This window comes from Scyliorhinus canicula, chromosome 16 (assembly GCF_902713615.1).
Source record: "Scyliorhinus canicula chromosome 16, sScyCan1.1, whole genome shotgun sequence".
NCBI lineage: Eukaryota > Metazoa > Chordata > Chondrichthyes > Carcharhiniformes > Scyliorhinidae > Scyliorhinus > Scyliorhinus canicula.
The window spans coordinates 49,144,953-49,159,843 of NC_052161.1; the positions used below are offsets into that span (position 1 = coordinate 49,144,953).

A 14,891-nucleotide genomic window follows, 5' to 3' on the forward strand; every position below is an offset into this window, starting at 1 on the left:
CTCTTCACTTGCCTGGTTGAGTGCAGCTCCAACAACACTCACGAAGCTTGACACCATCCAGGACAAAGCAGTCTGCTTGATTTGCACCCCTTCCACAAACGTTCTTTTCCTCCACCACCAATGCACAGTAGCAGCAGTGTGTACCATCTACAAGATACACTGCGGGAACTCAGTAAGGCTCTTTAGACAGCACCTTCCAACGCCACGACTGTTACCATCTAGAAGGACAAGAGCAGCAGATACATGAGAACACCACCACAATCTACAAGTTCCTCTTCAAGTCACTCACCATCCTGACTTGGAAATATATTGGCATTCTTTCACTGTCGCTGGGTTAAAATCCTGGAACTCCCTCCCTAATAGCACTCTGGGTGCACTTACACCACAGGGATGATAGTGGTTCAAGGAGGCAGCTCACCCCCACATCCTCAAGAACAATTAGAGATGGGCAACAAATGCTGGCCTAGCCAGCGCAGCCCACATCCCATAAAAATTGATTTTTAAAAACTATAACCCCCTACCCCTTGCATATTTCCAATATGTGGATAATACCTTTGCTATATTTAAATCTGCAGCTGTTGTAATAATTTATTTACATATCTTAATGGACTCCACCCAGTGATCAAATTCACAGTTGAAATTGAACAATCAAATGAACTCACTTTCCTTAACATACTAGTTAATGTATTACTGATTAACATTTGTATTGGAGCTCTTGCAGTTCCCTGTGCTATACGATTGGTCTTTTCGGCAACCTTGTAAATAGGGCCCATGTCAGTTGTTCGCCATGGCAAGCTTGATGCTGAAATAGAACACATCTGCGGGATAATGACAACCCTGATCAGATCCTTTCATATTGTATATCACAGAAACTCTTACTTCAGCTCTGAAAAGTGCACAGCATACCTCAGATTACCATGGGAGGGCAAGATATCTCAAATATTTTTGCGACAGGTGCAGCTAGCTGTTTCACAGTGCTACTGTTAGCAACACGAGTGGCATTCAGCACTAACAGGATGCTGCCATCAAACCTCTTTACTACCAAAAGAATATTAATATTTATTTCCTCTGATCCAGTGCCCAGAATTGAACACTGTACTTCTGGCCATAAAATGGAAGCATTAATTCCTCGCTTGTTCCCTTGAAAGTCCAACATCCTATGAGACTATGTGGTCACTTCTTGTACCTCTATGGCCACTTTTTGTGAATTCTGTACATGGATAGCTAAGTCTCTTTGCCCCTCAATAGGCTTGATATCTCACCATTCATTTTCATTTTCAGATTCAGAGTAGATGACCCTGCATTTCCCTGCATTGAGCTTCATCATCCATCATTTTGCCCACTAACTAAATCTGCTTTTTTCTTTGTAACTTCCAGTTCTCACATGCACAGCACATTGTGCCTTCCAACAGCATAATTTGCAACCTTGGATATACAACTCTCTATTCCTTCATTCAAGTCATTAATATATATGGTGACAGATTTATGCCCCAGCACGGAACTTTTTTATGGAAGACCAATTGTTATACTCTTTTAATCAGAATCTGGTTCCTTTATTTCTGTTCTCCGTCTCTCGTCTCCCAACCAATTAAGAACAGATGTCACAAGGTTACCTCCACTTGCTTATTCTTCTATTTTTGCAGCTAATTATGTGATATCTTCTCAGATGTATTCTGAAAGTCCAAATTGATAACATCTATAGACCATCCCCTATACAATAGTCAACTCCTCAACTTAAACACTATTAATTGGACATTATCTAATCTTCTTAAATCCACTCTGAGTTTCTCTGATCAGCTTCTAGAACATAGAACAGCACAGCACAGAACAGGCCCTTCGGCCCTCGATGTTGTGCCGAGCAATGATCACCCCACTCAAACCCACGCATCCACCCTATACCCGTAACCCAACAACCCCCCCCCCTTTAACCTTACTTTTTAGGACACTACGGGTATCTTCCAAGAGCTCTGACATGTGTCTCTGCTGGTAGATACCAGCAGGTTCAACGCAGCTGATATTAAATAGATGAGTCTGTAATTAGCTGATTGCTTCCTTCTTCAACAATGAAAATGAAATGAAAATCGCTTATTGTCACGAGTAGGCTTCAATTAAGTTACTGTGAAAAGCCCCTAGTCGCCACATTCCGGCGCCTGTCCGGGGAGGCTGGCACGGGAATGGAATGACATTTACAGTTTTCCAGTGCACAAGCACAATTCCTGGATCTGGAATGCTTTGTAAAATATGGTTAATGCACCTGCAATTTCTTTCCTTTTTTTTGTGAAGTACTCTGGAATAGAAACGGTCAGGTGCTGGAGCTTTGTCCACCATGACCAATTATACCTCTCTTACAATGCTGAGATGTTTTACATGGTAAAGCCACTGACTTTCACCCTTTAATTGATTTTTACATTCCTGACTCGGCTACTTTTGTGTCCTTTTTCTCCACTGTGAAAATTGATATAAAGTACTCTTTGAATAAGTTTTACATTTCCTTATTGTCCATTACAATTTTGCTAGCTTTAATCTTTAATGATCCCCCATTTCCCTTCACACATTAATTCATTCAATGTATTTTGAAAAACTTTGCAATTCACTTTTATTTCATTTCTACACTTCATATTACTTTGTTTTTTCATGTTTTCCCTTTTCTAGATCTCCCAGCCCATTGGATTTCCACATTTCCTTGCATTTCATGTCACGTTGTGTCATACCTCACTTGTCAATCATGGTTACTGAACTTTACAAATGACACTTATTCCTATTGGGACTATGTACTTGTTCTGTGTCCTATTAAATACCACTTTGCCTACTTACCACTGTTTATAGGTTTACAGTTCAGCCCAGTTTGTTGTGGTAAATTGATTTCTCATTCCTTTACTTAAATGTAAAATCTTGGTTTTTGCCTTTCCGTTCTTCCTCTTGATCCTGACATCGAATTCAGTCATAATATGATTCCTATTTTCAAGATGGCATCAAAATTGTCAACTAAGTCTTGTTTGCTGCTGCTCACTAAAAGCAATATGGCCTAGTGCCTTGGCAGTCCCAAAGTTGACCAGAATACATACCTTTACCACTTCCACTGTTCTGCTTTACCCAAGACTCTGGCAAACTTATCATAGTAAGTGGCTGCACCCGGACTCTACAGAAAGCTGTTGAAGTAAAATTATTTACTGGCCTTTTATAATCTGTTCTCCTATTTTACGAAATGATGGCACTGTCTACTCACATACACATGCTCGGAGGGAGAACTCAAATTAACCTTGTTATATGTGGCCAGTTAAATGATGTTATGCAGATGGCAGCCAGAACCACCCAGTATAAATGGCACTTAACAGCAAATAAAGCTCCACAATCGTCTTGTTCCTGGTTTGCATCTCAATCAACATTGACAACTAGGTTACGAGTATACCGACATATACACTCATTTCAATGATGTGGAGATGCCGGCATTGGACTGTACTCATTTCAATGTAATTGGATTATTTTAGTGGTGCCCCTTGCACTTAGTTTGGTTAATGATTTAATTATGACATATTTAAATGCACTACATTTTATTTTACTCACAATGCCATCATTAACATTTTTGAAACCCAATGCAATATGTCCCACAAGACATTAGTGCATGAAATATTGCTCGACTCAACACCCTTGAAACTGGAAGGGACTTTGAAATCAAACCTATATTGGACAAACTAGAGCTACAAAATTTGAAAATAAATCACGGTTTTACAAGATCTGCATCCCTGCTAATAAATTTGTCTTCAAATTTGTACTGATTCCCCATTGCTGCCAAATGAGCAAGCTCCTCCCAAGTACAAATGAAAACTTTCTGCTTCAGACAAGATTGTAACCACGTGTTATCTGTTTTAATATTTTGTGCTGAAGTATGTCATTGCAGGCTTATTTACACCGGTGGCCTCTTCATTTTGTCCTTGGGTCCTGTGTTGCTTGAAGAAACCTGCAAGTCAAAAATGAAAATTAACAGCATGGTTTCACAAATACACATATGTGAGAATAAGAAAGAGAAATGTTTATTTTCTGCCGAAATGTGAGAAAGGTTTGATCCATAGGATAGCTGGAGGGACTGCTTCCTTAAAAATTAAGTCATTTGGCACAAGGCTATTTTGTCCTAATAGCATAGTCATTTAAGTAAAGTAATGATACCATGCATGTTAATAAATGAGGAACTTAAATTATGTTAAGCCATAATTAGAACCAGTCTGTTTGCTTAGTTGGAGGCTGTTATTGATACAAGGGGCAGGGTGGCTCGCTCCATGGTCAATTGTTAAGAACAAACTCAGGTTCCAAAGTAAAATTGCACTCTGGTTTTCTGGGATCAGAGCAGACCTTCTGCCCACGCCATGAATGTGCCCTTCAGCTATTCCAGATCCAAACTTCAGACAGCTGTGAATTGTATGTATGGCACAATTACAGTGCTTGCTTCAGCTGAGATGGCGGTATCTTACCCGAGTATAAAAGAGCCTGTGGTGCCCACCATAAATATTTGCAAATCTTTGCAGAAGTGATGTTACAAAACTGTCAGCATTCGTCATCATCACTCCAGTGAAACGTACGGCAACTTATGGCATCTATCTGTGTGCAGATAAACATGGAACTTCAGAGGTTGCTGTCAGTGCTTCTACAGTCCTTCACTTGGTGCACTGTTGGAAGTATAGACTGCAAGCAATTAAAAATTTGCCCTTTTATGCGTTAATATCAGTGTTTTGAAAAAAAAAACAAAAGGTTGCACATTTTTAATGAATAATGACTGGATTTTAATTAAATTCTAAGCTCCAAGTTAAGTTTAAACTAAGTTCATAATTACTTCTGAACAACCAGATTGGCCCTGAAATATATATTTACAGATTGTCACATTTCTCGATAATGATAATAACGTTCCAAATTTCTTTGAAGTTTATATTTCAGTTTCTACCTTAATTCTGCGTATATGGCCCTATTTATTTCACTCTATGTAAAATAATTAAGAAATGAAAGATAATTAGCAAATTTTAATTCCTGGTTTGCTCTGTGAGAATACTTCAAAGTGAGTGGCTGCTAACTCTGCTTGATGACATCCCTCTTCTGGATTCCTGGAGATCCACTTAAGTTGCCACCAAATTGAATCCAATAATGGGATAAGGGAAACCCAGGACGTAGATATTGTTAGAGTGCAATGGGAGGCTTTCCTTGAGGTCAGCATCATCACTTCACTGCTGACCCCATGATCCACCTCCAAAGAACAAATTGAGACTCAATCTTTGTGTTGTACTGCTACTTTGGCTCTACAGTCCAAAGATGTGCGTGTTAGGTGGATTGGCCGTGATAAAGTTCCCTTAGTGTCCAAAATTGCCCTTAGTGTTGGTTGAGTGGGGTTACTGGGTTATGGGGATAGGGTGGTGTGGGCTTGGGTAGGGTGCTCTTTCCAAGAGCCGGTGCAGACTCGATGGGCCGAATGGCCTCCTTTTGCACTGTAAATTCTATGATAACTGCAGATGACTGTCAAAGATTTCATTTCACTTCCCAGAAATCCTTCCTTCCGGCCCATTGAGACTGCATATCTGTCCTAAATTTCCAGAGTTTAGAATTAAGGATTCTTATTTAAGATTATCCATGCTCCAACTCAGGACTAATATGTGCGAATAAGCACATGATTTGAAATGGAGAATTCAAAGCAGAGCAAAGTAGCTGATTGGGAAGCACATTTTAGACAGTTAGCAATTAGACTGCAGTTATACTGCCAAATGCACAGCTAATGCAAAAGGCTGGACATGATCTGTCCATAGAAATGTTAGTCTGTTACAAGTGTAGATTGCTCTGTAGCCTGGAGAGCTAATGTTGCTAGCTCCAACTTGATTTTTGTAGCCATTTATTTTCAAGGTGCTATAATCACAGTATTAGATATGTCACTTAGACAGCAAAGCTTGTATACCAACCTAACTTCAATTTAGAACTGATGGATTAACTTGCTTACAAAAGAAGCAGCTAAACCTTGTCATCAATTTACTGCTACTAATAAATTCGAAGAATGCACTCTGTGGATGGTGTTGAATGGCTTAGTGAGATCCATGGAGTAACGAATTGGGGTACACCTTGTTCCCTACACCTCTTGTAGCTGACGTATGGAGAGGATCATGTTCGCAGTAGATCTTCTGGCATGGATACTGCAGTGTGCTTCCAAGTACACTTGGTCTGCAAGTAGATGGAATGTCTTAATTATGAGCCTAACAAAGGCCTTCCCTATGGCACTAAGGATTGAGATGCTTTCTCTTGTTACCATCTGCTCTGCCACCTTGGTTTTTGTAACATGTAATGATTTTTGCATCATGTATCAACCTTGGAATGAAGCCTACTTTCCAGCAGGCCTCACTTCTGACAATACAGTATCAGAGTGAAGAATGATGCTGCTCCAATCACCCACACAGAAACTTAGCTACAAAGGCCCCTAGGCTGTCTCTCCCATGCCTGTAACTTGTTCTCCCTGACTATAAGTATCAAGAAAGCCAAGGTCAGGGGACAAGGTGTTCATCGTCCTAATCACATTGAAAAACACACCACAGGGGCCTCACGGTAGCATGGTGGTTAGCATCAATGCTTCACAGCTCCAGGGTCCCAGGTTCGATTCCCGGCTGGGTCACTGTCTGTTTGGAGTCTGCACGTCCTCCCCGTGTGTGCGTGGGTTTCCTCCGGGTGCTCCGGTTTCCTCCCACAGTCCAAAGATGTGCGGGTTAGGTGGATTGGCCATGCTAAATTGCCCGTAGTGTAAGGTTAATGGGGGGATTGTTGGGTTACGGGTATGTGGGTTTAAGTAGGGTGATCATTGCTCGGCACAACATCGAGGGCCGAAGGGCCTGTTCTGTGCTGTACTGTTCTATGTTCTATGTTCTATGGAAGTGATTAGAAATTTCTACCACCTCAGATCCTCAGTGGCAAGCAATCTGCTCTTGATGTGGAACTTTCTGCTTGCATGGGGAAAGTAGCTACTTCCTTTGGCCAACTCATGCTCGGAATAACATCAGGCTTACACTTAGGTCCGAGTTGATGATTTCCAACGCCAGCCTTCTCAGATCCTTTTTGTATGTCTGTGAAACGTGGACGACTCACAGCTATCAAGAAAAGAATTTCAACAATTTCCATCTTTGCTACCTGTGGTGCATTATGGTATGGTATATCCTAGCGAGATCACAAATGTGGCACTTCCCTCAAAGGCAAAGCCCATGTTTGTTGGCACTAATCAAACAGAGGAGGCTTTAATGGATCAGGCACGTCTATGGTGGAACACAATTGTATTCCCTTGGACTTTCTGGATGGCGAGGTAGCCAGAGTCAGATGACCAGTAGTATGCCCAAATCTTCACTTCAAGGAAGTGTGCAACAGCATCCTACAGACCCGAAACATAGACTACCACACCTGCAACTCACCAGCTGAAAAACAGAGGAAAATGGCAACACCTCCTGTGGGCTGACATGCACCACCACAATGAACACTCGGCAACAAATGATAACACCAAACACAACAACCCACAAGGGCAGCTTGTAGCTTCATGCACTGTACTTGTGGCAAAACCTGCCTCGCAGGCATTGGCCTATTCAGCCATCAGCAAAGCTAACCCATCTGAAATGGATTGTTTGCCATGTGTCCATCATCTGTCGTAGCTGAAACGATGCGAACCATGAATAAATTAGAAAATATGGAACATAGCTGCTTTTAAACAAAGTTGACTCGTGATTAGTGGAGCAGCTTGTTGATATCTTCTGAAAAGCATTATTCTCCTCTAAAAATTAAATATATGTAATAATTGAATGGTAATGTGTTGTCTTAGCTATAATTTATACTGAGAGAATTTTCAAATATTTGAAGTGTTCAAAGATGTATTGAGCTGAGCCATGTTGGTACATAGGGTATGGAAGTAAGTTATCCATGGTAGGATGGCAAGAGAAACTGCAGTTCAAATATTGTTAGTTGGTTAAGGTGCTGGTCATAGAGGAATCTGCAAACCAAGGGGAGAAAATTGGCATACATTTATTAAGAGGTGTGCTCTTAAACTGCCCTCTGAAATGACCTACTAAGCCACTCAGTTGTATTCATTAAGGTGGTGCACCAGCTTGTTAACTGCAATTAGGGATGGGCATTAAATACTGGCCTTGCCAGTGATGCCAGCATCCTGAGAATGAATGAAGCAAAACACAGTAAAATATCCAGCTGTCATTCAAAACCAACCCAGCTGATGGAAACTTGTGACATATAATTAAAATATTCATTGCAAGAGTAGTTTCAGTGTTATTTCTGCAGTGAAAAGGGGGATGCGCATTATAACTCAGTCAGCAATCTGATTTTTTTAATAACGAGAAGCCAAGAATAGGCCCAACCTCCAGCAAAGTCTTTCCCGGGATATGTGAAAGCTGCCCACACCCACATGTCTTTTAGGAAGGCTCATCTCAAACCAATTGCCATTCTTCACAATACAGCATTCTGGAGTTTTCTGCGCCAGTGGTTTTCAAACTTATCTCCGGTTAGGCTGCAATAACACAACTGTTATCCCTCAGACCCCCTCTGGTGAAGGATACTGGGAATGATAAACCTTCAAAAAAGTCCTTGCTGATCCCATTGCCTTTTTTTCCAATTCAGATCTCATTCTCAACTCCCACTTACATTGTTCCTCCTCTCAGTTCTTTCTCTACTCCTGTATCTCTTCCTCTTCACCCAGTTTTTTCTCACCGTCTTCATTTCTGTATTTCTCATCCCCCTTCTATGTTTTCTCAATTCACCCTTTGCTTTTGTTTTCTGCATTCTCTCAATTTCATGTTTGTTTCATCTCTCTGTCCTCTCACACATTCAGCTCTCTCTCTCTCTCTGTGACCTCTTTTTCTTCTCTTCACTTTGCTCTTGTCTTTATTAGCCCTTACCTCTTTTCTTTTTTTGTCCCTATAGAGCAGTTTGTTCTTCTGTCGACTTTCTGCAGCAATGTAGGTGCTCTTTCAGGGGCACATGAGAGAGAAGAGGAGGGAGCCACATGGATCCGTCAGGCTGTGAACAAGCAGGACTTTATAAAGAGCAAGGGAGGAGGGCAAACTTTGAATAGATTATGTGCAGTTGCTACAATGTTAATATATGTTTAATTGAGTGCTGGGATAAAGCATGCCTGCAGAAAATTACATTTTACCCATAATCAAACCTGTTGCAGTGCCTCCTACATCTTTGTTAGGATACCGGACCAGACCCCAACATTTGTTAGGATACCAGACAAGAACCTTAAACATTGTTTTTTTATTTATAAAACTGTGAGGAAAGGATGTTTCACCCAAGTAATGACTCTGACCAATAGGTATCTTTTATGTTAAAACAAACTTTAATTTAAACACAGAATTAACCACACCAACAGCACGGTAGCACAGTCGCATAGTGGTTAGCACAATTGCTTCACAGCTCCAGGGTCCCAGGTTCGATTCCCGGCTTGGGTCACTGTCTGTGCGGAGTCTGCACGTTCTCTCCGTGTGTGCGTGGGTTTCCTCCGGGTGCTCCGGTTTCCTCCCACAGTCCAAAGATGTGCAGGTTAGGTGGATTGGCCATGCTAAATTGCCCTTAGTGTCCAAAATTGCCCTTAGTGTTGGGTGAGATTACTGGGTTACGGGGATAGGGTGTGGGTATGGGCTTGGGTAGGGTGCTCTTTGCAAAAGCCAGTGCAGACTCGATGGACCGAATGGCACTGTAAATTCTATGAAAAAAAATCAAATAAATAGTTTTTAAATTATCAGTTAAAAGTTATTTGGCACAAGGAAACACTTGAACTTACTATCTATACATGCTGTTAACTCCAATTAAGCAACCCAATATAGTTCAAATGCCACTGATAAATAACGTCAGCAAAACAGGTGTACTTGCTTAGCTGTGTAGATACTTTTGGAGAGAGTTCCTTCCAAGAGCAGGTCCAGGACATTTCTGTCTTGTCATACTCAAATCCTATGCCACACTGCAAAATTGCAAACTGACCTGGCTCCTCCCATTAATTACGACATCTGTATCACACTAAGTTCCATCACCTGCTTAGCTATGACTAAACACTACTCCATCATGAATTATCTATACTCCAGGGAATCTCCTGCAATCAAAATACAATTCCATTAAAATCAATAATTACACCACTTTTATGACTCCTTAATTACAGCTGTAGCAGACACAGTCTCGGTGCCTTAACCTAGGTTCCTTAGTAATGTTACCACAACAGATATATACTGCTTTTAAAAACATTACTACAATAGATATAACATATAATATGTAAAGTTTCTACATTCATCTCAAGCTTGACTTGGTTTGAGCTTTTTTGCTATTTCATAATATGATTCCAAAGTCGGTGGAAGGAACCCTTTCATCATCAATGCACCTCTGGCTCAACCCCGGCTGAGAGATACCTGCTGAGTAGTGTATGTAGGATCAAGCACCAAGAGGCACTCCTGCCCATGTTGGCCCTGTCTGCTCTTCAGGCCCCAACAGCTAGCTGATAACGCACCCGCTCACTCACTGAACCCAGTGCTAGCATTCGAATGAGCAACTCTGCCCGGGCATTTGTAATTACCTGGACAGCAAGGGCAAGTAGGGCAAAGGCCAGTGGGTGAGTCAGTGCAGGACCCAACACCAATCCAGTTTATCAGCGAAGAGCTCAAATCATTGAATTGGTGGTGTTCTCTGTGATGACGAACCAGCCAGGGAAATAAGACGTTAAAATTAGGATGGGCATTAGAATTACTTGGAGGTTGAGAAGCGGGCTGGCGCTGCTAAACGTGGGCCTGGACTGAGGGGACGCGGTGGCTGTGTCAGTGAGTGGCACCTTCACACTGTCCGGTTAGACTTCAAGTGACGATCGGGTCCAAATTGGAGCAGAGGGGAGACTTGCTGCATTTAATTGTCAGCCTGTTTATCAGAGTCCAACCCGCAGGCTCCTTCACCGCCATGTATCTGTGCTGGGAGATGGGGCAGGGGTGCTGCTAATATTCCCGTTCTGTTTGTTACTGAAATTGAGTGCCCCAGAGCTGGATTTCCCTTGATAGCACACCGATCTGCTTTACTGCGAGTCAGATTCGGCAGACACCGGCCTAACTTTCTGGCAGTGGGCGTGGTGACGCTGCTTTGGCTAACGCAATCTTGTTTTCTGTTGGCCGGAGTGAGTGGATGGGAGAAATGAGCGGATAGTGAGCTTCAATGAAGCCCCCGGTTCTTCCTCAGCATGACAACACCAAAGCAAGGCTGGATTTGCCCCTGAGGACGGTGTGATCTAAGGAAGGACAAATGAACACAGCACTTTAAGGCGGGGGGGCGGTCAGAGGAAATTTCACTGATCCCAAATTAAGCAATCCGAACTCACCTCCAAAATGATTAATTTAATAAGAAAACACATAGGGATGAAAACAAATCTGAGTAATTAGGTAGTCTTGGCTCATAAATACCTTCCTGAATTAGGCACCATGTTTGAAAATATCACACTGATCCAGTGATGTGTGTGTCTGTGTTTTTTTTTTCACAGCCTGTCTTCCTGTTCTTTCGAATAGCTGCTGGGGCAGGTAAACCTAATAGACATATGCGCAACTGTTGTGTGGTGCAGTGATGTGGTGGTAAATATTAATGTTTTACTTTTATTTTTTTACTATTCATCCATTTTCCTCTTGGGTACTGAACTGACATGCTTGTACTTTAAATACTTTGGTCAATCTCTGTTGTCCGCTTGTGACGGTGATGATGTTTGTCGTTCTGTTTTTCCCGCTCCCCGACACTGCAGCTAAAAGGTATCAGCGAAATGAGAAAATCTTTCGAGAAACTGCCCTCTAGTCTGTTTGCCAAAGCAGCAAATACGAAGTGGAGGAACAGGGACAGCAGAACATCGGCCAAACATCTTTGTCATTCGACTCATGTTGATACTGTATTTCTTCGGGCCACCCCCCCCCCCCCCCCCCAACCACCCCACTCTCCGTCAGACCGCTCATCATCCATTTTGCTTTGACGTCGGAAGTCTGCACAAGAAGGCCACACATACCTCGCCATTTCATACATTTCCTGTGACACTTGAATTCAATGTGGGACAGTTCCGAAACGGTGTCACAGATCTGTTGCCAAACACTAACAAGTAGAGTTGACTACATCTTTTAAATATCTCACATTTATAATGTTTAGCTGAAAACATTATTGTCTTTTAAAAGGAGAAGCGGCATCCTTCTGTAAAGTTTTATGAAGTGCAATGCGAAAATTGTATATCTATACTGTACTAGAGAGGTTTTTTTTTGTACATTGGATTGTATAGACCGTGGTATCCCTTTACGTGATGGCGTTATTGATATTTCCCTTCACCCCTTTTTATGCCCGTGGTAGGTTAGTTAGGTATTTTTCATTTTGGTGATTCCTTATATTAGATACTACATTTTGCATATCTGGTTTTGAATCACAATTCAACTCCTCCTCATTTTTATATCCATTTTTAAAAGAAAACTAATTTATAATATAACCTTTCCAGCAATCCTAGGTGAACCTATTTTCGTGAAGACTGGCTGCTCGTGGGTCTGACGTTTATACTATTAGGTAGTACGGTAGCAGATTGAACACATAAAAGTACAAGTTCTCGACCAAACTATACTTTAGATAGCTTATACCGAAATAATCTTACTTTACTATAAACACCACGCCGAATAACAGCCTGTTTGTGTTAAGTACTTCTATAGTAACTTATTCCTCAATAATGCCAAGTTTTCAGAATGTGAAATTTAATAGGATGGGTATCATAAGATTTTTTTGTAAACTATTTCTGTCTATTTTTGTTACTGCATATGGTGCCAAGTATCTATGGACAGAGTTTAATGGGAATCTCTCCTTCTGATAGTAGCTTGCTCGATGTGCTTCAATGGACTGTATATAAAGACCTGGAACCTAAAGTTGCAAATTTCGTATTGTACCGCCTATATTTAATCTCCAGCGCTAATGTTGCGAATTTTACACGCTGCCTTCTTTACAGCATTAAAAGATGATTAGGTCGGAAAATGGGAAACACAGCCAATGCCGATTCGTTTCCTCTATCGATTTAATTTACTACACTACAAAGTTCACTAGCTACTTGATAGCAGTGGATTGATGCGTGTTCTCGTATAAATCACTATGATTGGAAATGATTTTGTGTCCGCCGCCAGAATTTATGTGGCCGTGACCGTGAGATCATTCTCGCCTGTAGACCGAGTGTAAAAAAAAGTGTGCAGACAAACTGTACCAATGTGCCCATGTATCAATAGCCACACACACTGTAAACTATTTTATTAAATCAAGGATTCAACTTAAGTGACGTTTATGGGCTATAAAAATAAAATTCTTTGTTTCTCAAACAATTCAAGTGTCACGATTCGTCTTTTGTGTCACCAACTGGTCTTTTCTGATAACTGGGAGCAGTTAGATTTGTTAGACGACGTTTCCAGGACTCACTTCTTGCTCTAACTTTTCATGGCGGTGCGCGGCACGGCGCCCATTCATTCTCCTCTCCCAGAGTGTGGGCTTCGATGGCAAGGAGGGGGTCGTAGAAAGTAGGAGGTCCTTGAAAAGTCTGAGGCCAAAGAAGCGCAGCCACTGGGGTCACACATCACCCACCAAGCAGACGTGGATAGCGGTTGCATTTCGGAGGTGAAGGGAACTCTCTTGAGTGTCGCGTAAACGAAACGAGTACTTAGGGGGAATTTATCCAAGTATTCGATTAAATCGATTCCCAATTCTCCGATTATCACACGGGCGAGTTGGGGGAGTGGGGGTCCTGCTCTCTCGTGGCCTGTTAAGGTCCCTTCGCTCAAGTGCCCTGCTAACGCGCGAAAACAGCAACCGCAGCACACGCAGACCTTACGTTCCATCCTTGTGGGGAAAGAGGGAAGTCAAAACATTTCAGCGCAGCCTTCCTCGGAGAAGCATCATCAAAAATAGAAATTGACGGGAGAGCTGATCCGATTGACAGTTTGTGAGAAGCCCCCCTGCTCAGCGCCACCAGTAACCCAGTGATGACTCCATCCTGGGCGTGCTGCAGATCTGTGTACCTGCTGTCCAGTGCAACTTAAAATAAACCGAACAATTAAAACTTTCTACCGCCCTCTAAAGTGAAGTACACGCTGCTGTATGCCATCCAATTCAGCTTTGTAAAGATAAAATCTATCATAGATAGATATTAAAATCTCAACTGTGCTTGGAAAATTGATTTAAAGCGATTCTAATTCATTTTTAGAGATCTGAAAGTCAGATAGATTCAATTGACCAAAACTGCACAAAATCTAGGACCAAGTGACATACATGTATTTTAAAACGTTATTCGTGGACGAAATGTTTAAGCAAAACATGTAAAATATTTTGATGCAGCAGACTGGATTGTAAGTTCACGTGGACACAGCAAAAAGGCCAAAGGATCACACGTAGTATTGATCCGCTTCACACACCCCTGAAATAGACCCCCCCCCCCCCCCCCCCCCTCTCTTTTTTTGGTTTTCTTCAATCCCTAGAATTATCGCCAAATTCTCAGCGGGCCGTTTCATTTCTCTTCTCAATGGACATTACGGCCTGCGAGCCGAATGGGAAGGTTTGTGTTTCTGACTAGACATTAAAACATCTTTCCGGATTTGGAAGTTTGGAAAAAGTGGAGATGTCTCTGGGATTCCAGCTTCCAGAGCCTCGTTTACTCTCCCAGGTCGCTTTAACTTGTCCACTGGGTCGCCCTTCTGTTTGTGACTGTCCTGTTGCAGACTGTACCATCACAGCGTGACGAACCCCACCCGACCCAACCTCCAACATCCCGCTCTCCCCTGGCAATCTGCCCTCATTTCAGAACAGGTTTCACCCACCATTAAACAACAAAGTATTCGAGGCACCTCACTGTTGTGAGCCTTCAAAGT

At 42.0% G+C, this 14,891-nt stretch overlaps 1 protein-coding gene across 2 annotated transcripts in view; it reads left to right on the forward strand.

The window, feature by feature from the left end:
- LOC119950798 (inositol polyphosphate-5-phosphatase A) overlaps window positions 1-13,355 on the forward strand; it is a 659,385-nt gene extending 646,030 nt beyond the window's left edge. Inside the window, exons 15-16 of one of the 2 annotated variants that reach the window (XM_038773583.1) lie at window positions 11,516-11,552; window positions 11,768-13,355. In XM_038773583.1, the coding sequence (XP_038629511.1) occupies window positions 11,516-11,552; window positions 11,768-11,817 (87 nt within the window). In that variant the 3' untranslated portion in view covers window positions 11,818-13,355. Of the gene's footprint in view, window positions 1-11,515; window positions 11,604-11,767 lie in introns of both variants that reach the window. The other variant, XM_038773584.1, reaches the window with a different exon arrangement.
- Window positions 13,356-14,891: the final 1,536 nt, after the last annotated feature.